We start from the raw sequence: 26,171 nt of genomic DNA, 5'->3' as shown, positions 1-26,171 counted from the left end.
AAGCATGATCTGGGCTGCTACAGCCAGGAAAGCAGCTAATCAAGCATGATTAGCTCCTTTGTGTGAGAAATAATGTTAAACAAAAATAACAAGTAAACAAATAAAAAAAACTACAATAAAAAATCATAATGTAAGGTTCCTTTGCAAACATCAAAGAAAAAACAATAATTCCTGGTTAATTCTAAACTAATGAGCTGCAAAAATGGAGAATTTTGGGCACCATAGTTTTTTTTTTTTTTGCAAAATAACGGGCGCATACAAATTAAGACTTGACTAGGACATTGCAATATATTTGCACTAAAATTTTGTTTTTGTAGGGGTGTGGCTAGACAGGCAGCATGGATAGAAGCACACTGAAGGAGCTCCGGCAGACTCACAGCCCTAGTGCCTGATTCCAGCTCTTCTCTGCCTCGATTATGGGCAGACAGAACCATCCCCACAACCATAGCTCCCTGGCTGCTTCATCTACGTAGAACATATTGGATTTATTCCAGCCACAACAGTCGGCCCACAGTAGCATGGCTGGAAGCAAGATGGCACCATCCTGGTAGATAGACGAGTTCAGAGAGGAGTCTCAATCAGCCTCAGAGGACGTGAGTAGGGAGAACTTACTTGCAGACCACCCACTTACTGTACATATACAGACATGTCAGGTTTTGCTGCTGACATAAAATCCACTTTCTCAGTGGCCATCAGAGATTTAAAATCCAATCTGCTTGTCCTTACTGAGAAACTAGCTTCAGTGGAAGCAGCTGGGAAACATGCTGAGATAAACAGGCATTTGGAAGATTTGGACAATCGGGGCATGCGTAACAACATAAGGTCAGGGAAATCCCAGAATCAGATGAAGCTGACCAAATCATCCCCGCTCTCCAGAGAATATTCAATAGCCTGTTAGAGAGACCAGAAGAAATGGAGATTGAGTTTGTTAGAGCTCATAGAGTTCTGAGAGCGAGAGGCCCTGACACTGCATCCCCACGTGATATAATTTGCTGCCTACAAAACTTTGCATCAAAAGAAGACATTCTATGGAAAGCCCATCGTAATGACCCAATTATCTTTAATGGAGAGACTATAATGCTATTCCAGGACTTGTCACAGATCACACTAAAAAAACACAGAGCATTACACCCTTTACTAGGCAAGGTGTGAGAGAAAGATTTGAAATATACCTGGTGATTTTCTTTCACTTTATGCATATCCCACAATGAAAGAAAACACCTCCTTTGCTTACCAAGTGAATTACCTGAGTTTTGTGACACGCTACAACTTGGCCAAGTTGAGCTATGAGAATGGTACCCAGAATTCCTACTGACACCAAGGGAGAGAAGTCCACAATACTCCCCATTTACCTCTCCAGACAAGCATCATACCAAAAAGATGAAGCACTCCCGCCCAGGAGGTTCAACACCAATCTCCAGACCTCAATCCTAAAGAGGCCATGATGATGCCTGAACACCTTCCTCATTTAACCAAATGTTATGTTCACTTTATTCATCTATGATTATCCGAGATGACAACCTGTCACATCAGGAACTGACTCAACCTATTTCTGAGAAAGCTGTTGAGAGACGCTTACAATATGTCTCCTTGCTCTTGTTTTCTCGCTCACACATCAATCTTTTTCTCTGATTCACTTTGAAACATGACTTCCTTCCTTCCATTTTAACAAATGTTTTAATTACTTGGTCAATAATGCATGGATGTTTGTCTGAAACGGCCCCTGGCTCAGCTGACCTCTACTCTCCTAATCAATACTTGTTCAAACAAAGGAGAACTTTTCTATGACCGACTCTGTCCCCTATGTAACCAACCTGAGTAATCCTTAGGCAGTACTAAGGCCTGGACTGTGTTTAAGAACCTATAGTCTATTTTCACTTTAGTTGTGACGCCCATGGGGCGTACAGAGAGGACAGGACAAATCTACCAGCTTTTATTTTGAATATTTAGGGCTGTGAGTCATTATTGCCCATACTTAGTGAGTTATTCATAGTTATTAATGTAATTACTCCTTCGTAGTGCTGTTCACTCTGACCAGCTCCTCCCATTTCCCCCAAAAAGTGACTTCCGGTGTTGTATTTTATTTATATATTGCAGAGCACTTATCTAAAATCTTAGAGATATTAACTTATTTCTAAAGATGTGCTTTCAATACCTTCCTATCCCTTTCCCCTCTTCTCCCTTTCTCTACCTTACATCTCTCTTTTCTTGTTAATAAACATTGTCTTTTTAGTGTCATCTACTACTAGAGACAGCACCTCCGATCGAGAAACTCATATCCAGTTTTCAACCTACTTTAACTGTTGATCCAAAAACGTATCCAGAATGGCATACTCCTCTCTGAGAAGCAGCCCCACAGTGGTCTTGCACAACATCAAGGGTTTGAATATCCCAGAAAAATGCATGCCATTCCTAAGAGAACTCAAAAAAGGTAGGCCGCTTTTGTCTTTCTACAAGAGATACACTTTAAAACACATAATTCCCCTAGGCTGACTGACTCCTTCTACACAAGGGCTTATCATTCCACTAATAATGCATCAACATTGAACAGAGTTTTGATACCGATCAGCAAAGAAGCCACCTTTGAACTGAAAGACCAAATGATTGATCCTGAAGGTAGGTTTTTATTAAAGGATCATATGAAGGAAATCCAATCACATTGGCTAATGTCTATTTTCCAAACTCATCCCACATTACCCTTTGTAATCGTATTATTAAGGCACTATCAAGTTTTGCATCTGGCTGTATCATTTTGGGAGGGGCTTTTAACATTCCTCTGTACCCTGACCTAGACACTTCAAATGGTAAAACTTGTGTGACTATAAAATCCTTTTACAATCCCTAAAACTAATAGATGTGTTGCACTTCCTACACCCTGAAGATAAGGTCTATACCCTTTTTTCCAACCCCCATAATTGATACTCACCTATTGATTATCTTTTTATTACCCAAAGAGACATTCTAACAGTTACAGAAGCCCATATCGGCATTCAATCTATGTCAGACCATTCCTCTATATCCTTATCCATAGACTAAACTACAAATTTTCCCAAGCCTAAAACTTGGAGATAAACTCTTGGAGACTATACTCTTTTTTAATAACACACCCCACGCTACTTGCCAAAATATTAGATCTCCTAACCACCTTTTTTAAGGAAATTAATCACCAGATAGTGATCCCTTAATGGTCTGGGAAGCACACAAACCCACCATCAGAGGTAAACTGATCAAAATGGGGAGCCAATGTAAATGAAACAGAGGAAGGTAAATTAAATTGCTTACCGACAACATTTTCAAACTGGAATTAGTACATAAACAATCCCTGGCTATTCAACATGCCCAAAATTTACTAACAGCTAGCTAGGAAAAACCTCCAGCAACTACTAGAAACTAAGGCCAAGCGCATATTATTTTATCGGAAAAACAATTTTTTCGAGTCTGGAGATAAGGCTGGTAAATTTTTAGCCAGAGACTTAAAAGAACACAAGACTAATCATAACATAATGGGCATTAAAAACCATGAAGGGAAATTAGACATCACCACGGGTAAAATTACTAAACAAAACAATACTTTCACACATATTACACAAAACTATGCATTCTCCCAAAACAACATAGACCAGCAAATCTACTTGGCGACAGAATTAACATTATTCAAGACTACTTATCTAAAAGCTCCTTACCCACACTGAATGAGGCAGATATTGCCCACATAGAAAGACCCATTAACCCAGATGGAGTGAGACCCAGATGGCTTCACATCCATCTTTTACAAGACTCTGTCGTCAATTTTCACATAACCTCTCATGAAAGCTCCGAACGCATTGTCGAAACAGTTCCTCCTGACTTTTTAGCCGCATTCATCACAGTAATCCCCAAACCAAACAAAGACCCCCTCAGATTCTGCCAGTTACAGGCCTATTTTCCTCTTAAACCTAGATGTGAAGCTATTGGCGAAAATCCTAGCCACCAGATTGTGACCCCTATTGCATGACATAATAGGCCCTGAACAAGCTGGCTATATGCCAGGCAGGGAAGCTAAGGATAACGTTACCAAATCACTCAACCTGATCCACATAGTTCATTAACAAAAGATTGAGGGCCTTCTCCTGTCTATGGACGCTGAGAAGGCCTTTGATCGAGTAGCTTGGGATTATATGTTGGAAACTGGGTTTGCATAGGATTGCCTGGATATCAGCCCTTTATAATAACCTATCATCAAAGTTGAAGGTAATGGCAACTTATCGTAGCGAGTCATCATAACCAACAGAACTAGACAGGGGTGCTCGCTTTCTCCCCTCCTATTTATTCTATCTCTTGAGCCATTTATCAGAGGAATGAATGCTGACAGCTCAATTCAGGGATTCTGGGCATTAAACAAAGAATTTAAAATAGCGGCTTATGCTGACCACTTATTATTCTACCTGACCAACCCACATATAACAATTTCCATTTTAATGCAAACATTTGCAATTTACAGATATGTCTCAAATTTAAAGATAAATTACTTAAAATTGGAGGCAATGAATATCTCCCTCTCCAACACAACACTTAAAAGGACCCGAGACAATTGTCCCTCTAAGTGGAAATCTTCAGTCAAATATTTAGGGATATGGCTGATGCCCATACTATTTCATTGCAATTTCCCATAACTCCTTAAAAACACTGAACAAGACTTAAAAGACACGGCATAACAAACATTTCTCATGGCTTGGGGGGGCGGCATGGAGTTTGGTGAGAGTCCAATCCCCCTTAGGCTCTTGCCATAGATCCCGTGGCCTAGTTACACACAGATGCTTAAATGCTATCCTCTAATTGGAACCGCCTTAGCAGTCTTTCACAACCTAACCAGGCTCAAGACTGTTTTAACAAATATGAGCCCCTCACCCTCTTGAGAGATAACCCTGATCCCCCCCCCCTGGTTTCAACAACTGTATCTTGGATCACCTAACTCAAAAATACCTCCTCTTGCTGGGAATTGTTTTTCAGATGGCCATATAAAAACTTGAAACTTTGACACTAAACCTGAACACTCCGCATCTAAACTTTTGGACATATAGACAGATACATAGCTACATCACAGATAGCTCAAGGAAAGGCAATTTTACAAGATGTCTTACTGTTTTGGATTCGGTCTGCCTAAAGGGGAATGTTCTAGAAAGAACCATTTCAGTCTCCTACTCATGGCTACAAAAAGCCGCAATCTCCACTTCAGACAAGTTCAAGATGAGTTGGTCAAAGGATCTAAATTTAGATATTATTGACAAACAATGAGAGCACACAATTGCTCCTTGAGTATGAGAATGCAGGAGACAGCGTATAAATGACTCACCCAGTGGTACGTAAAACCTGACAAGATTGTCACTGAGCACCCCTGACATATGCTGGCGGTGTCAGACTGACAAATGTACTCTCCTCCATATCTGGTGGCATTGTCCTGCTCTGTCCTCATACTGGGCCAAGGTTAGATACATAATTTATCAAATTACAGAAACAAAATTGAAATTAGATGCAGCTTGCTGCTTGCTCCACATCTCCAATTTTCCAATTAAAAAATACCTAAATTCCTGATCGAGGCATCTACTAAATGCAGCTAAAGTTGATCATACCGACATTGTGGATTTCCACCCGAATCCCCTCTATACAGGAGTGGCTACACAGAGTGTCTCTGATCTGTAAAATGGAAGAAACTTTGGCCCAAGCACAGGGTCTAATGTTTCCACAAAACTTGGAACCCCTGGTTCATTTTCGGATTCTTTTTTTTTTTTTTTGTCACCTATTGTCGTCCCTTGCAGACCTTGTAACTTCTTTTTATAACTTTTTAATAAACTGATTAATGTTAAAAAAATAAACACGTTTTAGTATATTCTTTCCTGAAAATATGTGTTTGATAAACAGTATACAATGTTACAATAGTGTGTAACATAAAAAATTGCAAACACCATCTTTTTATTCTACAAGGCCTCTGCTTTCAGATAATATATTATGTTCTGTGAGTTTTATCCCCTTCTTGCTGCCGCCTCCCAGCTCTTTAAGTGGATCTAAATGTCGGGAGGCAGAGGCGGGCTTTCTGATCACATGACTGCTGTGATTGGCAGCCACAGAGTTCACATGATTAGAAAGCACCTGATTGCAGGCATGCATCAGGAGCTTTCCAGTACCTGTTCGTTACTGTGTTGGGATCATGTTCTCTAGGGGTACATATATGCGAGAAGCCACACACCGAGAAGCCACATATATGTCAGGTAGACAGGAAGTGTTTAAGTAATTTTATAGCCCAAAATGTAGATTTTTAATTTGTGCAATAAATAAAAAATATTTTCTCTAGAGATAAACTGGTTAAGAGAAGTTCAACTTCACATCTAAGGCATATTGGAATTTAAGGGACAAAATAGAATGTAAGCCACAGTGGGGTTATGGATTATTTTATGAATCTGTTACATTTCCCTTAACCATTTCACTGCCAGGCCCTGCGCTCCACTTTTAAACTCAGCAGGCTGGACTATTTTTTGCAATTTTTCCATTGCTTTATTATTTTTCACTCACAGCTTTCAGCATTTGTTAAAGACCCCACAAACCATATATTTTCTGAAAGTACATGATCAGTAGAACAAAAAGAAGGTGCTACTGATTTTTGAGGCCCCATGATATATGCGCAAATGTTTATCAAAGCAATATTTTAGCTGAAATTACACTCTAATTATTAGAAGTAGATAAAAACACAGCAAATAATTTTTACAAAATTCCTGCTCAATATAAAAGCTTAACCTGTATTGAGTTAATAAATAACAAATATTTGTATATTTTTTATTGCACCTTTTTGCAAAGTGGTGAAAATCAAACATACACAAAAATGTAAATATCCAAATTTCTCCAAAAATCTGGAGGTTATACTTTTCACTTACAGCTTTCAGAGTTTGTAAAAGACCCGCGAATCATATATTTTCTGAAAGCACATGACCAGTAGGATGAAAAGAAGGCCCTGCGCAAAGGTTTATGAAACAACATTTTCTCTAAAAATACACTAAAATCATTATTAGCAGGTACAAACAGAGCAAATTTTACAAAATGTCAGCTAAATTCCTTTTAAATATAAAAGCTAAACCTGTATTGAGTTAATAAATAACAAATACTTGTAAATTTTAAATTGTGCTTATTAGCAAAATGGTGAAAATCAAACATTCGCAAACATTTCTCTTAAAATCTGGAGATTTCAATTTTTAATTTACAGCTTTCAGATTTTGTAAAAGACCCCCCACCCCAACCTTACTTTTTCTGAAAGCACATGACCAGTAGAATAAAAAGAAGGTCCTATTAATTTTTATGGCCATGCAATATTTGTGCAAATGTTTATCAAATCGCTATTAAAAAAAAAACAAAAAAAAAAAAACACTAAAATACCTATTTGCACACATAAGCACAGCATACATTACAAAACTCTTGATAAATTCCTACTAAGGCCTCGTTGACATGGGGTATACTAAAGCATACGCCAATGGAGGGCCGTGTTTACCTGCACAGGGATGCATAGGTCTTCTGAGCATCCCTGTGCCAGGCAGTCCTATTTGTGTCTGTTGGGACACAGCGGCTGCAAGGACAGATCTGACATCTGTGTGGGTGTAGGGTCATGGCCCCAAACGCAGACAGTGTGAGTTCAGAGACATGCACCAAAGTGGATGTCAAGTTGGAAACATCCACTGCATCCAAATTTATATGGATGGGACTTCCTGCGCAGGAAGGCACAGAACACCAACTGTATGCATTCCTGCGCAGCTGCTATGTCCTAATTGACATCAATAGGACATCCTGCATGGAGATGCACATAACACCTGTGCATCCTTGTGCAGCTAAACATGGCCTCATTGTAGTATGACCCACGTGAATGAACCCTTAGGCCTTGCTTATACTTGCAGTTGGGGGGCAGCAAAAATGCATGTCTGAGCTGCATTTCTGCCACCCGCCAACCAACCCCTCTTAGACTGCAATGGGCAGCGAATGGATGGGGGTTTTTAAATGCTGTGGCCGTGATGCTTCGCTTTGCTCCCACTGCAAAGTTGACTCGACTTGTAGTGATGCAGCCTTCTGAATGATACACATTCAAGTCAATGGGGAAGCACCACAAACGTCCTGCAACTGCGTGCAATGCACACGGTTGCAATGCTTTTGCCGTCAAAAATGGGGTTAAAACAGGTGGCGAGGAGGCGTCAACATGCTTTATCACCACCTGTCAGTAGCCACTGGAGCGCCATCTGAACCTGGATTGAACTTCAGATGCATGAGAGATGTAGACACATGCCTAAAGCTATCCTTTCCAGGTTTTTTATTTTCATTTCTTTTACAATTGCATTTTTTTTTTACAATTTCATTGAATTTTACAGGTACATTTTTATTTTTATTATTTTTTTAAAAAAAAATTTGGGGGGGGGGCAGGAGCACGATCCAAATGAAGGAATTTTAGATGCATGTCTAAATCTACCCTTACTAGTTTTTTTTTTACTCTTTATTTTTTTTTTTTTGGGGGGGGGGGGGGTTGGAGAGACCCCTAATGTCTCTTTTTTGAGACTGTCCCTTTCTCTGCAGCCTGAGTTTCCCTGTAGATGGATGGATGAAAGTTTGCATGGAGACTCCAATTTATTCACAAACAGACATAGTACACATTGTTTACTATCTACTTTCACTGAAGTAACCATGAGCTTATAGTAGAGGAGGAATGTAGGTTTCGTACGGTGTACAGACCTGGCCAGCTGGAAGCAGTGCTGTAGGTTTGTACACTGTATGGACCTGGCAGTGAAAGGGTTAATCGGCAAAGTACAGGTGGCTTATCACAATTATGCACCTTCTTCATACAATCCTAGATAACTGTTGTTAGGGGAAAATTGACAAGTTAGGTTTTATTGGCCTGTAGCTACTCTATCCCCTGAGATAAGCTGACTATAGGAATGTCTTATTACTCCCACCGTATCCTCCATAGGTCAGATAAACATGCACATATGGGTGTTCTGAGTAATCTGTAATTGTACATCACCTCTACATCATGTATATATGTAGCCTTCATTGCAAGTTAAGTGTACTGACGGAATAAAAAGAACATGAGATAAAAAATCTAGAGGTAGGTAAGGGAGGTAGAGAAAAATCACAAGAATAAATGACAGCAAAGCAAGCCAACAAAGCAAAAGATAAAGGGGTCTTAGGTATTATGCAAACTGAAAGTGACCACTTTCTCTGTAGCCAGGGTATTCCAGGAAAACCTGATGCCAGCAATAATTTAATTATTATTAAAATTAAAGAAACCATCTCTTTATGCATTTAAATGAACAAATATTATTTAACCAAAATAAATGTACAGGGCAAATAGTCTGTAAGTTGGTAATCATTATAATGGAAGCTTTGTTACAATACAGTTGTTTGATGAAGCACAATTTAAGGGAAAAGCCAGGTTTAATTAGCAAAAATGCTAAAAGGAGTTTAGAGCAAAACACTGCAATAACTTTACTGGAAATAGACAGGGGTTAGGTTGCCAGATCAGCTGTTAAACATTACACACATGAAATATGTGGTAATTAGTTAAAAAGCTTTCTACAGGTTAAAATGTATAGTTTGCAGCTAATGTAATTAACTGAAATTAGTTTTTTTTTTGTGTTTTCCTAGGTTTTAACTGGCCAACTGATAATTATTTATTTGAGAACCAATAAAGTCACATGGTTTCAGAAAAACAATCCCATCTTCCAGCTACATGCCCGCCATCATGAGGGATCCGGCTCACAGCAACTCCTGAGCTTGAATTATTTCCACACAATAGTGGCGGATATCAAAGGCATTATCTCAGCAGCCATCACAGATCTGAGGCAAGACATACAGGCCCTGGGAGGCAGAGTGCAGGAGGTTGAAGAGACGGCAGCCCAGCAACACACAGCCATCTGGCACATCCACCAGAAGGTACACTCTCACACCATCCAAATGCGTAATCTACGGAGACACATTGAAGACCTGGACAATCGTGGGAGAAGACAAAATCTCAGGCTGAAAGGTCTCCCTTAATCAATCGACTCGGACCAATTACTGCCTACAGTGACAGGCCTGTTAAACAATCTACTAGACAGACCCCCCCACCACTGCAATTAAAATGGAGCGCATACATCAGGCCTTAAGGCCGCGAGGCAGAGATTAAGACTTCCTGCGAAATGTGGTGTGCTGTCTGATCAACTACCGCCTGAAAGAAGAGAACCCCCTGTAAAGCCCGCAACAGGATCCAGATCTCCCATGGTGGCTATGACATATGAATATACCAAGACCTCTCTTCCATCACCCTCCAACATCGAAGAGATCTCCACCCCCTGCTGGAGATTCTTCGCACCAGAGGGATTCATTATAGATGGAAATTCCCGTTCTGTCTAGCAGCAACAATCGGCTACACTGAGAGTTCCAGAAGATCTTCAATGGTTCTGCGAGACCCTAGACATACCTCTAGTTAAAGTCCCGAATTGGTACACTGAATTCCGCACACCGGCCATGAGATCCCTACCTTCCAGAGAAGAGCCTATGGAAGCGCAAGATCTGAGGTATCGCAGACACCAGTCACCGTCTGAAACGAGACTTCACATGAACATGCAGGGCCACCCTCAATACTCAAGCCCTAAGAAAGCTCCCAGCCAAGTAGAGCACTGCGAGATGTCTAGTTGGTCCCTGAATCCACTACAATCACTTTGGATAGGTATCAGCATTTCTCACTGTTTTTTTAAATTATTTCTATTTCTGTATTCCCCTGATGTCTCATTAGGCTGAGCAGCAAATCTTCGCTAGAATCTGCATTTGATCCTACCCCTTTCCATAAGGCCATCAGACATTACCCTACCATTCGCTTCTTTCTCTGACAGAAAGTTCTAGAGCCTGTATGCCCTCCTACCGGTGAAGCTCACCTCTTCTGATAAATATCCCCGCTCACTTGGGACTCTGTGTTCTAGAGGGCGAGAAATACAAGATCTAAATTTCATTGGGGAAAAAAAAATGAGCATAACTTAAATTATTAGCCATGCCCCTTTACTCCCTGCATACACACCTAAAACCCTGGGAGTCTGCCTCACGCTTTATAGGTCATGACAGAATTTTCGGTCAAGAATACTGGTGTCCACTACATAGCACAGAAGGAGTGGGCTGTTCTTTATACAAGTGAGCCAACATTCTATAAAGACTCAGAAATTGTCTGTACTGTTGGACAACCTCCTAACCCCCTGTGTGCCATGCAGCCTTTATCTCCATCCTACTTCCGGAGCACATTTTACTATATTTGTCTTCCTTAATGTTTCTAGTAATAACAATATATCTCCTTGTATAACTTTGTCTTATCCAGCGGATGGGGTGACTCACAGAATGGGATCTGAATCCACCCGAACAAATGCGACACGACAATCTCACCTCAGGTAGAAATCAAGTCAAACTGAGTACACCTGACACAATTTGCTTAATTTATTCTAACATGCAATAGCACATCCTGAGCTCAGAAGATCAATATTCATTAGCATAATCAGCAGGGTAACTGCTCAGATCCTGGGAGTCACCCCTTTCGCTTCCTGCCGAAAGTGAGAACTAGATGATTTACGGTTTCATTAGCAAGATTTTCCCCTCTAGCCCCTTTATTAGCCCACTTATTTGTATACTAATCAATGCAAGACATTTCTAGTTCAATGAAGAACCCCTTTCTACATTTAGAGCTGACAGTCTCATGGAGTGCATAGGAATAAAAACCCTGCAAACATGCATATGTAATTTAGACCGATACCACTATATGCATGATAGACGATCGCCTCCTAAGTGAATGTGATCACCTCAGATGCCCATAAATAAGAGGAAATATGTAATGCCCCCCATCAGACTTTCAACAGAAAATGAGAACTTGTAAGTGAAGGGAGTCCCATCCCTACTACCTCACACCACAAATGATTGATCTTACTACTCTAACATTCAAAGACAGCCCTGATGCTTATTGCTACATCTCTCAACAACCGAATGATACTTGGCTACTGGCAGCGATATTGCTCCATGTGGCTACTAGAGTGAGACAATTTATCCTAGCCTACGCTACACGGATAGGCACCACTACACATCCGGAACTAAAAGACTTCAGAAACAGCTGAGTCTAAGAGATCACGCTGTCAGAACACTAACCTCGTTTATGACCACCCTAGCTTATACACTGTTAAAAGCAACTCCCTTTCTGCTTCAAAAGTCAAGCTACCTGACTTATCCCCACCTCATACATACCCCTGCTTATTCCCTAAGCTTACGTAGACTTCATAAAACCAAGATCCACATCTTTAAGCCCATCTTTTCCCACCTACATATCTCAGGCTTGAAATGGTCCCTTCTCTCCCCTTTATAAAGCGGGGATAGAAGTGGACCCCACCTACCATTTGCCCATTGACATTCTGACAGCCAATCTCTGTTAACCACATGTTTCATCAGGATACTCTTTGGACTTTCTGATACAAGGTTAATAGACTTTGGATGTTATACATTATCTTAGATGATGTTGATATATGAAGCCAGCACGGTCCTAATGGTTATACTACATTACACCTTCCCTCCTCTTTACATACTCACAGTTTGCACTGAATAAGCTGTTAAACCCTCTAGCCTGCATCTCCCTGGTTGACACACCTTCACTTCTCCCCTACAAATGATGGATCCCCAACCGATGAATACCCAAACACATAATTTGAAACTCCCACCCATGCGCCTTCTCCAGCATAACCTCTATAAACACTTATCTTTGAGCCCTTATTGGCTGTCTGCCTGGCGGAATCACATGTTTACACTAACCTATTCTTCAACCAAACCGACCCCCATAGAGTGGTAGACGGTGCATCTGTCTCTTTTTGCTACCCACCCATCAAATCTTTCTTTCCTACCAGTAACACTGTACATCACTGGCCACGCTACCAAAACGGCTTTCTAGCTACCCGGATTAGTGAGCAGGCTCTCTCCCAATGCCGGTTTCTCACACTAGAGTTTATTTTCACTCCCTTTTTTGTCTCTCACACCTACCACCCATTTTTACCACACATATCCCCGACCTACCCCTTATTTTCCATCTCTCCCTTTCACACCCTACCTGCCTGCTCTCTAGTCTCCTGATTGCAGTCTTGAAATTTCCAACTACTCCCGCCTTTTGTCTTTAAATCGAAGGTCCACAGAATACCAAAACGACTCATTCACCACCCCAAAACTCTTTTCCTTCTCCAAAAATGATCTCACTCAATACTCGCTGCCTCAACCTTCCTAAGAAGCTCTCCCAACTTCTTTTCACAATGCGGAGAAATAATGCCAACATTGTGTTTCTCCACGAGACACACATTCGTATAAACTCTATCCCTAAACGCACGAATATCCACTATCCTAGGGTGTATCACACCACCAATCATGAATCCAAGACTAAAGGTGTATCTATTCTTATAACCAAACATTGCCCATTCCAACTGTCAGATACCCTAGCAGACAAGGAAGGCGGATACATCTTTCTAAAGGGATCCTATTTGGGTAAGCCCATGACCCTATTGAACATTTATGTGCCAAACCACCACCAAGTCAAATTTTTTCGAGATATAATGCAAACTTTCCATGAAAGCATTTTGATACTAGGGGGTGACTTTAATGTCGCCCTAAACCCCCTACAAGACACATCCAATGGTTCAGCCCCCATGCCGTTTAAAGCCCTACGAGCCATCAAAGAACAACTCTGAGAGCTCTCATTACATGACTCTTGGTGCACCCTGAACCCTAACGGTAGGGATTTCACCATTTTCTCATCCCCACACCAACATTTCTCTAGACTCGACTACTTATTCATCTCCCAAAGAGATCTGCCAATGCTGCACCAAATATCTATAGATCCGAAGTTCATATCAGACCACCATGCTATCTCAATATCCTTAACAATTTCTACTGCTCCTACCAGCCTCCAAACTTTGAGATTAGACCCCTACTACAGACGCTACCATTATAAATGATATTACAAAGCGACTCGAACAATACTTTACAGAGAATAAATCCCACATTCTATCCCCATTAGTGCAATGGGAAGCACACAAATGTGTAATTAGGGGTATACTAATTTCAGCTGCTAGACACAAATGAGAAAGGCAAAGACGCATCACAGAACTGACCACACAGATCCACTCACTAGAGCAAACACATAAGCGATCGCATGCAGCTAACACTTTACAAGAAATTCAAGCCAGAGCAGACCTCCTAGAAGAGCTTGGCATAAAGATAACATGTAACTATTCTAACTTAAAAGCTCTTTTATGAATTTGAAACAAATCAGGCAAGCTCTTAGCCAGGGCTCTATGAGCTAAGAAAGCAGCAACGACAATCCATTTCCTTACAGACCCTACTGGGCTCAAACTCACTTGCCAATCAATTTGTTCGCTACTTCTCACAACTGTACAACCATTCTGACTCACATCCTACCAAAAAGGACTCACCCAGAATGCCAACAGTCAAGGAATTTCAGAAAAAACACAGTCCAAAACTGATTTCCAACACTGAAGCACTAGACCTAGAATGACTTCTTTGAGAAGAGGACTCAAGTTTCAAGAAGAACTGCACTCAAACAAATGAAGCCAGGAAAAAGTCTAGGTCTGGACAACCTATGGGCAGGCTATTACAAAACATTCATGAATTCTCTTGTTTCCCACTTCCTAACAGCCTCTAACTCCTTATTATCTCCCAACCAATCATCTCGTGATCTGCTCACAGCACATATAACGGTTATCCTCAAACCAGGAAAAGACCCCACATTAGTTACTAATTATAGACCAATCTCGCTACTAAATGTGGATCTAAAGTTTTTTGCTAAAACCCTAGCCAACCGCCTAATACCCTTACTACCCAAACTGATTTCCCTCCATCAAGTGGGATTCATTGCAGGAAAGCAAGGGAAAATACCCTTACAGCGATCAACATCCAACACTGGCTCACATCAACCCACAAACCTGGCTTTCTGCTTTCGCTGGACGCAGAGAAGGCATTTAACAGAGTGGCCTAGGACTTTATGACCGAAACTCCAAAGCAATAGGCCTTCAGGATTGAACGCTACACTTTTAATTCAAGCTCTCTATTCCACTCCCACCGCGAAAGTGCGAGTTAAAGGCCACCTATCAAATGCCTTCTTAATCTCCAACGACACACGTCAGGGATGTCCTTTATCCCCCCCCCTTATTTTTGTCCTAAACCTTGATCCCCTGCTACGTCGAATTAGAATGAACCCAGACATTAAAGGCATCATGACTGCCAAACAAACTCACAAATTGGCTGCTTTTGCAGACAACGTCCTCCTTTTCCTTTCAGAACCTCTCATCACTATCCCTAACCCTCTTGAGCACTTTGCCTCCTTTAAATACATGACAAACGTACAAATTAATTTCTCAAAATCACATGCTCTTAATATTTCTCTGTCCCAGGATACACTTAGACAATGCCAATCTAATTTCCCACTTAAGTGGAACCAAGACGCGATAACTTATCTTGGTATCCAATTACTTGCTAAACTATCAGATCTGTATGCTAAAAACTATCTTCTGATTCTTCAGAAAATATGAAAAGATATAAAATCTTGGTTCAAAGGTCTGTTTTTATGGTTCGGGACAGCCGCAATTCAGAAATCCAGACCTAGGCTGAACTACCATGCATTAACAATCCCGAAATTGAATGGAGGCATTGGTCTTCTGGATATAAAAAAAATATCTGGCGTGCCAGTTGGCAAGGGTAGTAAAGTGGAACATACATTCACAATTTGAAACCTGGGTGCAACTAGAACAAGCTATGTCTATCCCACCTCTCCACCAGACCTATTGGATGGATACCAAACACATCCCTCTATCCTGCAAAATACACCCTTTAATACTAAACACCTTACTTGTTTTCCACGATGCCTATTGTAAATACAAGATCTTATCTTCGCCAGGTCCGCTTACCCCACTTCGACATAACCCAGAATTCTTGCTGGGCATGACAGACTCCTTTTCTCACTGATAACTGGCCTTACCCAACAGTACATGCAGAGCAGTTTTTCAACAAAGGACGGTTCTTGTCGTTATCCTCTCTTACTTCTCTAACCACAAACCACTATTTTCCGTTCTGGACATAAGCACAGATCTGGCATTTCCTAAGGAGACCCCAACTCCTTCCTGAATGGGCGCCCCAATATACGCCCTTCAAGACTCGACTTTGACAGAACCTCAAAGGAATTTATTCTCTGACATCTATTACACATTTTTTCCTGACCGTGACCCTAAATCAAATTTACCTAGTCGCAAATGGGAACAGGAACTGGAGATAGACCTTTCAGACCAGGACTGAGAGAATGTCAGGGAAGAAGTCCGAGAAGAACTGGCCAAAATATGCCAATGCCCAATATGGCCATGCTAATTCGTACATGTGTATTAGCGAAAGGCACGCAATGGCGAGTAATCATACGTAATGGCACATTGGCGTACGCAGAACGTGCTAATTGCCAGTGTTCACTGGCTTATAGAAAGACAGCAGTGGCTATCATAAATTGCTGGATTATCTTCAGCTAGTATCCTGTGTTCCTATGCCTAGTGCTTCTGTTTGTTTACCAGTTACTGACGCAGCTTATCCTTGACCTGCTCTGGCTCCTATCCTGGCTCTGAACCCGGCTTGCTTCACGGACCTGCTCCTGTCTTTTCCAAATTGTCTTTCTGTGTTTGACCCTGGCTTTAATTCGGCTACTCTACCTGCCCCTGTTCCTGATTGACATCCAGTGTTTGACCCTCGGCCTGGCTTTTGACCTTGCTCTTGCATATCCAACTGTCAAGACCCGCCAGTACCTCCAGAGAACCATTGGCTGAGTCCATCTTCTCTACCGTGGGTGTCCCCGCATTTGGCTTCATCAGGCAGCTTCACCTTCAGGCAACCCATGCATCTTTGGGCATAGCATCCTCTGTCACCACCTTCAGGGGTACTCTGCACTCAGCCGCAAGGGGAGCCCTCTCTTCACCTCAGCCTCCAGCCTCCAGCCAGGAAAATCTTCAACCCTCCTTCACCCACAATTTTCTCTCTCCCTTCTAACTATCCTAAAAGTCTTCCCCCCTATACTCCCAATGCTTGCCTCCACCCTCTGTATACCTCAGGAAATCTAACCCATAAAAATCATTACCACATACTGTACATACACATACATACACCAATCTCTCACATAACAAATATTGATGAATATCTAAGGACTCCATCTCCTTGCATCGTTGATTTTTTCACTAAGCTGGCATAGTCATATAGCTTGTTTAAATCTGGAAGCTCAACGTGAATAGGCTCACTCGTCCTGATTATTGTTATCACCAAATCTTCAGTGATGAGCCCTTGGATAACCCTTGCCCTGCTATGTTACTGTCTGACAAGACTAGAAAACTACAACTAATCGCATTCTCACTTCTTTCTCTTGTCGACAACAATATTGTTGTATAGGAAGATTTGTTTGTTTGTGTTTTGTTTTATTTTTGCTCTTGGAGTGCTACACTATTGTCATCTACTTAATGACATGTTAATAGGTTGATAACTACAAAGCATTGTTCTGTTATGATGTGAACCTCTATTTACTCCTTTTATCTATTGTAAAATTTAATAAATATCACTGAAACAAAAAATAATTTCTTCATACTGTAATTGTAAAGCTGAAGTTTAGGTTCCCAATTTAAACATACCCAAACACTTCTCTTTATTCCATGTTAGGTGTTCAAAAAGAATCTAGCTGTTACCTTTCTCTTTTTCTTAAATATTTCATTTTTTAACCCTGTGGCATCATCCCAAGGATTGCAAAATTTTCCTAGCAGCAACAACTGCTGGGAGAGGTGGGGAAGATGTACCTCTGTGTCTATCATCTGGCATAGGCACACCCTGCCACACTACTTACAGGAGCCCTCAACTAATGGTGTATTAGTAGGCAATGGTATGAACGATGATAGAGGAGCATAGAACCCATTTTGAAATTCTCATTAAAGAAATAATTTTAGTGATTACAACTAAACAAAGACACTCTTTATCTCTTTTTCAAGTAACACTCTTTATATTCATAAACCTGTTTTTGCCTTCACCTAATTCCAACAAATTTCTTTTTATACACTGTAAGAGAAGTAGCTATGTAAAATACACGCAGTAAGTTAAGTATACAAATTAGCAATAATATTTCAAAAAAGCAAGAATATTGACAACAGGCATGTTCCCACAATAGAATCATCTATTATATAAAACTTAAAAAAATACAGGTATGCCCATCCCCATTCAAACCTATCTCACAGAGATCCCCAATACTCATACTGTATATGGTTTATATATATATATATATATATATATATAATTTTTTTTAGATATTATTGCTAATTGTATGCTTACCGTACTGTATGTATTTTACATAGTTGCTGTCCATGGTAGTCCATCAACACTTGTTGTTTATTGGAATTGGTTTATGCCCTTTACTGGGCAGGTGATGGGTAGGTATGCCTTTCTTTAGTAGCAAACATTGTTTTTTCCTTCACATGCATTGAATAACTATTAAGAACACTTGGTTAATCACTTACCTCAGTTATATGTGGATTAGGATTGAAACCACACAAGCTGCATACAACAGTTTTACACTGGGTGCAAGTATTAAAATTGGGCTTTTCTTTACAGCCCAACAAGAGTTCTGTTGTCTTACAAAGAGGACAAAACTGCTTTGCTTCTCCCTTAGACATCTGCATTTTATCATCCTGTGGTTTCTTAGATTCTGCCTTCATCTCAGAAACCTCTGTATGTGGTGGTTGTTCTTTTACCATGGCAGGCTTTTTAGTGATAGGCTCTGGCTTCTGGGAAGTTTGTTTAGTTGTTGACATAGGTGGTGGTTGCTGTTTTTGTTGCTGTGTCACAGGACTTTGTTTTAGGAGACCTGTCTGATGTGGAGGTTGTTTCACAGAAGTTGCCTGCTGCTGAGTACTTGAAGCAGCAACCACTGGGTGTGGCTGTGGTTTTACAGGTCCAGATTGTGGTGCACTAGGTTTGGCAGTACCATGAGTCTGTGTAGGTTGCTTTTCATGTTCTGATATCTGTTGTGGCATTTTTGACATATCCGTAGATTGTTTAGAAAGCTGTGATTGTTGCAAACTCTGCTTTTCTATACTTTGAAGTGATGTTTTAGCAGAATGATCCTGTATCTCTGGTTCTCTTTTAGATCCTTGAACTTGGGACAATGAGGTAGAATGTTTTGGCTCTTGAACTAAAGGTTTCATAGGCTTTACAGTTTCAGGCAAAGGTTCTTTGAGGATAGGAGTGTGTGAAAGTGGTTTTGTGGCATCTGACACCCGTGCTGACGTCCTTGCAGGACTCTGTTGTGAAGATGCTATTTTTGTCTCAGACTGCTGTTGTGTAGATTTAGTTGGGTGTTCTTGAGCAGGTATTGTGGGTTTAACATGTCCTTGAGGTTGTGGCCCATGTACCGGGGACCTCTGTGGTTGAGGTCCGGGTTTATTAATTCCTATAAGGTGCTCCTTATTTTCATGCTCTCTTTCCTTTTGTTTCTTAACTAAATCTTCATTGTGGGCTGCAGAATCAGGCTTCGTATCAAATGGATTAAACTTGGTAACTACAGAGGACACCATGCTTATTGGATTACTGTCTGACAGAAAACCACTCATCATCCCAGTCTTCTGTTCCTCTTTTGCATCGGGCCTTGTTCTAGGCTCTTTCAAGCTCAGAGTCGAAGGACTTCGACCAGGTGGTTGTGTTCTTGTTTCTGTTTTGAAAGCATCTACAGTCCTACTTTTACTTAGACCAGTTGGCCCTGGATCAGGTGGTTTACTCGGTTGTCTTGGTGATTGAGAAGTGTCCATGTTTTGACTCCTGTGGTAAAAGAGAAAAATAAACATATTAGTATAAACCTAAATTTACTTTTTTAAATAACTATATCATTTATTTTTCTTTAAAGCCTATTTCAAAACGGACTTCTCAGGAGTGATTAGATGAATCTCCAACTGACTTCATAAATATTTATGCGTACTAGTAAATAATGTAGTGAGATTTTTTTTTTCTATTATTTCTGGCTGTACCACACCCAGCCATGTAAGTTTATGTATCATGGTACTTTCTCTGCTGTTTAAAACAAACAAATAGGGGGTGAGTTCATTTTAATAACAGCTCTTTTAGGCAGAAGGTCCAGAGATCTTATCAGAATTCCCAAAATATAAGAGATGGTAGCATACTTCCATTTTCTGTGTGTGCTTTTGCATCCATATGAAAGTTCTCCAAAAGTTAGGTCCAAATATTGAGATAAAAAGAGCAAATGAGGGTTGAAGAATTGCTTAAGCACAAACTATGGGGAGGTAATGAGTTGTTGATGGAACATGCATAGGAACTGAAGAGATGTTTGGAAGGCATGGGAAATGTGTGTTAAAGTGACCATGTCTTCAGCATAAAAACTTGAAACCAATGGTTCTCAATAAATAAAATAATATTAACCTTGTAGCCAAAATGTAACCATGTTACTGGTTTTCATTTTCTTGAAGGGCTAAAGTGGCTAAAGAATGTTTAGCATCGGACCCTTCTGGAAGTGTCATATGCTTGATTCCTCTCTGTACTCTGTGGTTCAAGTTTTTATTCTGCTAAAAGTTTAAAGTCAAACTTCATCTCAATTTTTTATTTTTTTATTTTAATAGTGAAGAGTAAAGAGGTAAAACCTCTGTCAGGATTTTAGTGCTGTATGTGTCCCATTTGATGAGATTCCTCCTCCGGAGACAGGAATCAATTAACCACTTGCCGATTGCCGCACGATTATTTATGTCGGCAGTCAGCCCCTCACAGGCAGAGCGATGTAGTACTACGTCGCTAGCCTGTGAGGGTCTAGGGAGCAAGCGCGCGCCCCCGGAGGCGCGCTCCCGCTCCCGTGCAGTCACGGACCCCCCGCGCGTGTGACATCGGGTCCGCCGGTCACTCGGCGATCGTCGGTGAAGAGGGAGAAAGGCAGGCGGCTGTTTGAAACAAGCCGCCTGTCATTCACCCCTGTGTAGAAACAGTGATCATACGGTTCTACTATGTAGGACCGTTGATCACTGTTCCTATACCTCAAGCCACAGCCAATCACAGTTAGAATCACGCCCCTAGGGACACACATAACCCCTCCCTCTCAAAAAAGTTAACCCCTTCACTGCCAGTGTAATTTTACAGTAACAGTGCATATGTATAGCACTGATTACTGTAGAAATGTCACTGGTAACCCCAAAAGTGTCAAAAATGTCAGTCAAGGGTCCGATCTGTCCGCCGCAATGTCGCAGTACCGCAAAAAAAATCACAGATCGCCGCCATTACGCGTTAAAAAAAATCAACAAAATGACAAAAACCTTTCCCTTTGTTAGTAAACGCGATAACTTTTGCGCAAACCAATCAAAATACGCTTTATGTAGCATAAAACAAATTAGCTGAAAATGTTAAAACATTTTGATTTTTACTTTTTTTGGGGGGGGAATTTCATATAAAAAAATGTGAAAAATATTGTTATTTTTGCAAAATTTACGCTCTTTTTTTGTTTATAGCGCATGATCAAAAAATTGCACAGGTGATCAAATACCGCCAAAAGAAAGCTCTGTTTGTGGGAAAAAAAGGACGTCAATTTCGTTTGGGTACAGCGTCGCACGACCGCGCAATTGTCCGTTAAATTCACGCAGTGCCGAATCCCAAAATAGGCCCTGGTCAGGAAGGGGGTAAAATCTTCCGGGGCTTAAGTGGTTAATCATTAAAACAAGATCAATCTCTCCAATACAGACAAAAACAGCAATACATCAAATTTTTAATAAACTGAAGTAAGCTTTTGGGGTGTGAGATTGTGACAAGGGGTCACCAGGGCAGAAATCAATGGGGAATCTGTATGTATTAACAAGGACACAGAGACCAGTAGAAAAATGACAAAGGTTCTAAACATTTACTACTCCTGGGGGACAGAGTGCACAGAAGTGGTCATGAACAACATGTAGTAGTAGTTGTTATGCCGTTGTGGAGATTTAAAGGAGAGTATCAAAATGATCATGAAAATCTAAGAGACAGTACAATGGCTAAGGATAATGTGTACTGTGCAGCATTAACACAATGTGCCAGTAGTCACAACACTCTACATTTGCTGTTCCCTTTAAAGATGGACAAGTTAAAACTCCTAAAGTGACTATTAGAGGGCAAGAAGGAGGGGAAGCATTAGGTCAAAACTGAAATTGTGTAGACTGGAACTTTAAATTTACAAGGCTAATTCTGTTTGTTCAAATTCTTATATTATTGATTTAAAAGTTATTTTCACATTGTATCATCATTTTTCATAACTTATGTTTTATTATTACAGTTTCAATCTTTTTATTATGAAAAATAGTAAAGTAATTTTAAAAAAACAGTTACAAATATAAGGACATTTTACCTATGATATCTATAGAATTACAAGCTATAGATATATAGATTGTAGAGTGCAATACTACAGTGCAATACTAAAAGCAATCAGTCAGAACTCATCTTGTACTGGTCTGCCTAGTAAAGTTAATTTGGTCTTGCTGTTATAGGTTGCTACACTTTTCTTTCTGCATTGTGCATTGAATAAATCATAAAGAATACACATAACCCATTGGTGGCACATTTTGTTTCCCTTCATGCTGAATATATTTTCATGAAAACCAATACAGACTCACTTTTCCTTTTGGATTAACTTAAACATTCACCCCACTGTTTTACTGTATTAAACTAATGGAAATTTGAAGGCATCACTGACCAGAAATTGCAATACATAGCTGTCTAATGGTAGCACCAGCAAATTCAATTAATCTTTAAACAGCCAACGTATTGCTGGCATTTGTGGAAAGACTTCATTTGCTCTGCATCATCATCAAAAACAAGCTATAGCAATTCCTTTATCAGTAAAAAGCACATGTCCAGCCAAGCCTAAAACCTAACCAAGCTGAGTCTAAAGTATTTGCATTAAATAATTATTTAATCCAGTCGGTAAACTTCTAACATAAAAAAACAAAAGCTTACTTAATATTTTACCACCAAGCAAAGGCTGTGTACTTTAAATAGATTTGATTTAAATGAGACATAAATAGGATTTTTTTTTATTCCAAAATGTTTTTTATTTGGTTTCAAAGAATAACAGAACAATATCACAATCAACCTGCAAGTTATAAACAGACAAAGAGTCAGGTAATGGAACTTTCCTTTCGACTCAATGGGAGCAGAAACCCATAGCTAAAAGTGCGAGAGAACAGTAAGGCACATTCATTTAACAATATAGAATTTGGTAATTTCTCATCATCAGCCTCATGGATACAGTGAAGCAATAGGTCATATACCTGCGTAGCAACCTTATGTCGTATGGGCAGGTGAGTGAATTAGCGTAATATAGCATGGATAATGTGCATATATATATATGCATGTTAACTGCGTCAGAACGAACACCCCTATGACCTAAGGTCAGTGTACAGGGAGGGATATGTAGGGATCTATGCTGTGATGCTGTCTGACTGTGTATGGTGTTTAGAAGTTGACATTGGTGAGGAGAGCTGTATCTGGATTGGGGAAGTTGAAAGCCAGGGTCGTCTGTCAGTAACCTGGCTTGGCTAAAGTAGAATATATGAGTTTCCTACCATAAGTTCATCTGGTAGAATGGCAGGAGAAAGAGAAGTTAGAAGAAAGAAAAAAAAAGGGGGGGTGGGAGGGTGTAGGTAGGGGAAAGGAGCAGGGATTGCAGGTGTAAGGAGAGGAGGGGAGCAGTAAGTAAGTATAGATAAGAGTAAGGTAAAGGAAGATAGAGAAGGAAGAGAAAAAAAAAGGGGGAGGGGAAGGAGGACATTACTGGTTATAGAAAGTAAGGGAAGGAAAGAGATTTTCAATCCACCCCCCTCCCCTAGGTCTTAGTATGGACAGAGTTATGAGGGATTAATGGCTTGTGCGTAGTCTGCCATTTCTCTAAAATGGAACCAGCATGCCCAGGTCTTTGTGAATTTAGACCGGGTGTCTCCCTTGCCTGATGGACAAGTTCCTCCATTTGGGCTACTCTTCCTATTCAGCTAAACCAGTCTGAGATTGTTGGAGGAGTGGTGGAGTGCCACAGTACCAGGATACACATTTTGGCCGCATTGACTAGGTGCATAGCCAATGATCGGTAGTAAGCTGCTCTAGATAGAGAGGTGTGGTAAAGCAGAAATTGGGCTGGAAAAAAATCGAAGGTATACGTCGCTATCTGTGTAATGATACTATGAACTTTTTCCACTATGTTTAGAGTGAGGGGTACGACCACCAAATGTGTAAGAGAAATCCTATGTCATTGTTAAATTTCCAACATGTAGGTGGAATAGTGGGAGATATCTTATGAAGTCGAGAGGGGGTTCTTTACCAGCGTGACAAGAGTTTGAAACTGTTTTCTTGTGCTGAGACATTAACCAAGCCTTACATTTTTTACTTTTTCATGGAGGGGGAGTTTACGGATACAGCTCCTTGCCAAGGGTGCTGGAGACCGTAGATAAACTACAAATACAAAGTGGAAACTGGCAGATTTTGGATGGCACTCTGCATAGCACGAGAGAAAAGGATGGGGCTGTCAATACCAAAATCACATGGTGGAAATCAGAGCTGGTGCTGTCTATACCACAAGTATGCAGTGTGGACTGGGAGATCTTGGATGTGATCCCCATGAAACAAGCATACAGTTGGAACTGGCTAATCTCAACTGGTGAATTTATACCACAAGCGCAAAGAGTTAACAAGCAGATCTCTGATATCTACTGTATACTGTATAACAAGCCCACAGTGGAAACTTGCAGATTTCAGATGGAGCTGTCTTTACCCACTTGCCAACTGCCAACAGTAATCCTACTGCTGCAGTGTGGCTCCCCTGGGTCCAGCGATGTACACCTGCTCTCTTCCCCCGCCTCTCTTCCGCCTCTCTTTCCCCGCCTCTCTTCCCCGATCGTCGGGGAAAGTGATAGAAGACCCGCCTGCTTATGTAAACAAAGCAGGCGGATCTTGTCAGTGACAGACAGGGAAAAATCCCAGGATTCAGCATAGCTGAACCTGAGATCTCTGTCTGTGTCACAGAACCCCCACCCCACCCCCCCCCCCACACATCAGTAAGCATGAGGCATAAATTTAACCCTTTGATCAACCATAGGGTTAACCCCTTCCCTGCCAGTGTCATTATTACAGTAACAGTGCATATTTATAGCACTGATTACTGTCGGTCCCCCCCAAAAGTGTCAAACATTTCAGTTAGGGCTCCGATCTGTCCGCCGCAATGTCGCAGTCCTGCAAAAAATCACAGATCGCCGCCATTACTAGTAAAAAAAAAAAAAAAAGAAAACAATAAAAATGACATAAATCTTTCCCGTAGTTGGTAAACGCAATAACTTTTGCGCAAACCAATCAAAATACGCTTATTGCAATCTGTTTACCAAAAGTTTGAAGCAGAAAACAAATTGGCCTAAAATATAAAAAAATTTAGATTTTTAATTTTTTTTGGGGAATGTTATATAGCAGAATGTAAAAAATATTGTTTTTTTTTTTTCAAAATTGTCACTCTTTTTTTGTCTATAACGAAAAAATTTAAAATCGCACAGGTGATCAAATACCACCAAAACAAAGCTCTATTTGTGGGAAAGAAAGGACATCAATTTTATTTGGGTACAGCATCGCACGACCGCGCAATTGTCCGTTAAAATAAAGTAGTGCTGAATTGCAAAATAGGGCCTGGTCAGGAAGGGGGTCAAATCTTCCGGTCTTAAAGTGGTTTAAAAAAGGGCAAAATGGGAACTGGAAAAAACCTGATAGAGCTGTCTATAGTGGAAGCACATAGTAGTAACTCGAAGTTTTCAAATTGTGCTGTCTATATGATGTCTTTAGTACCAAAAAGACAGAGTGTGAACAGGCAGATCAGGGATGGTGCTGTTAATACCACAACACACAGTGGGAGCTGACAGATCTCAGATTGTGGTATCTATACAACAAGCCTATAGTGGAAACTGGTAAATTTCAGATGGAGCTGTCGACACGACAGTGATAAAGTGGAAATTGGCAGATCACGGATGTACTGTCTACACCACAAACACACAGCGGGATCTAGGAGATCTCCGATGGGGTTTTCAATACAACATGGATAAAGTGTAGAC

At 40.6% G+C, this 26,171-nt stretch overlaps 1 protein-coding gene across 1 annotated transcript in view; it reads right to left on the bottom strand.

The window, feature by feature from the left end:
* Positions 1 to 19,884, bottom strand: part of LOC309552578 (protein piccolo-like) — a gene marked incomplete at its 3' end in the record, with an annotated part of 87,919 nt that extends 68,035 nt beyond the window's left edge. Inside the window, exon 1 of the mRNA XM_082253526.1 lies at positions 18,591 to 19,884. Within this exon, the coding sequence (XP_082109652.1) occupies positions 18,591 to 19,877 (1,287 nt within the window). The 5' untranslated portion in view covers positions 19,878 to 19,884. The remainder of the gene's footprint in view (positions 1 to 18,590) is intronic.
* Positions 19,885 to 26,171: the final 6,287 nt, after the last annotated feature.

Source organism: Pelophylax lessonae (assembly GCF_965119305.1).
Source record: "Pelophylax lessonae genome assembly, chromosome: 4".
NCBI lineage: Eukaryota > Metazoa > Chordata > Amphibia > Anura > Ranidae > Pelophylax > Pelophylax lessonae.
This window is presented reverse-complemented; position numbering and strand designations above follow the sequence as displayed.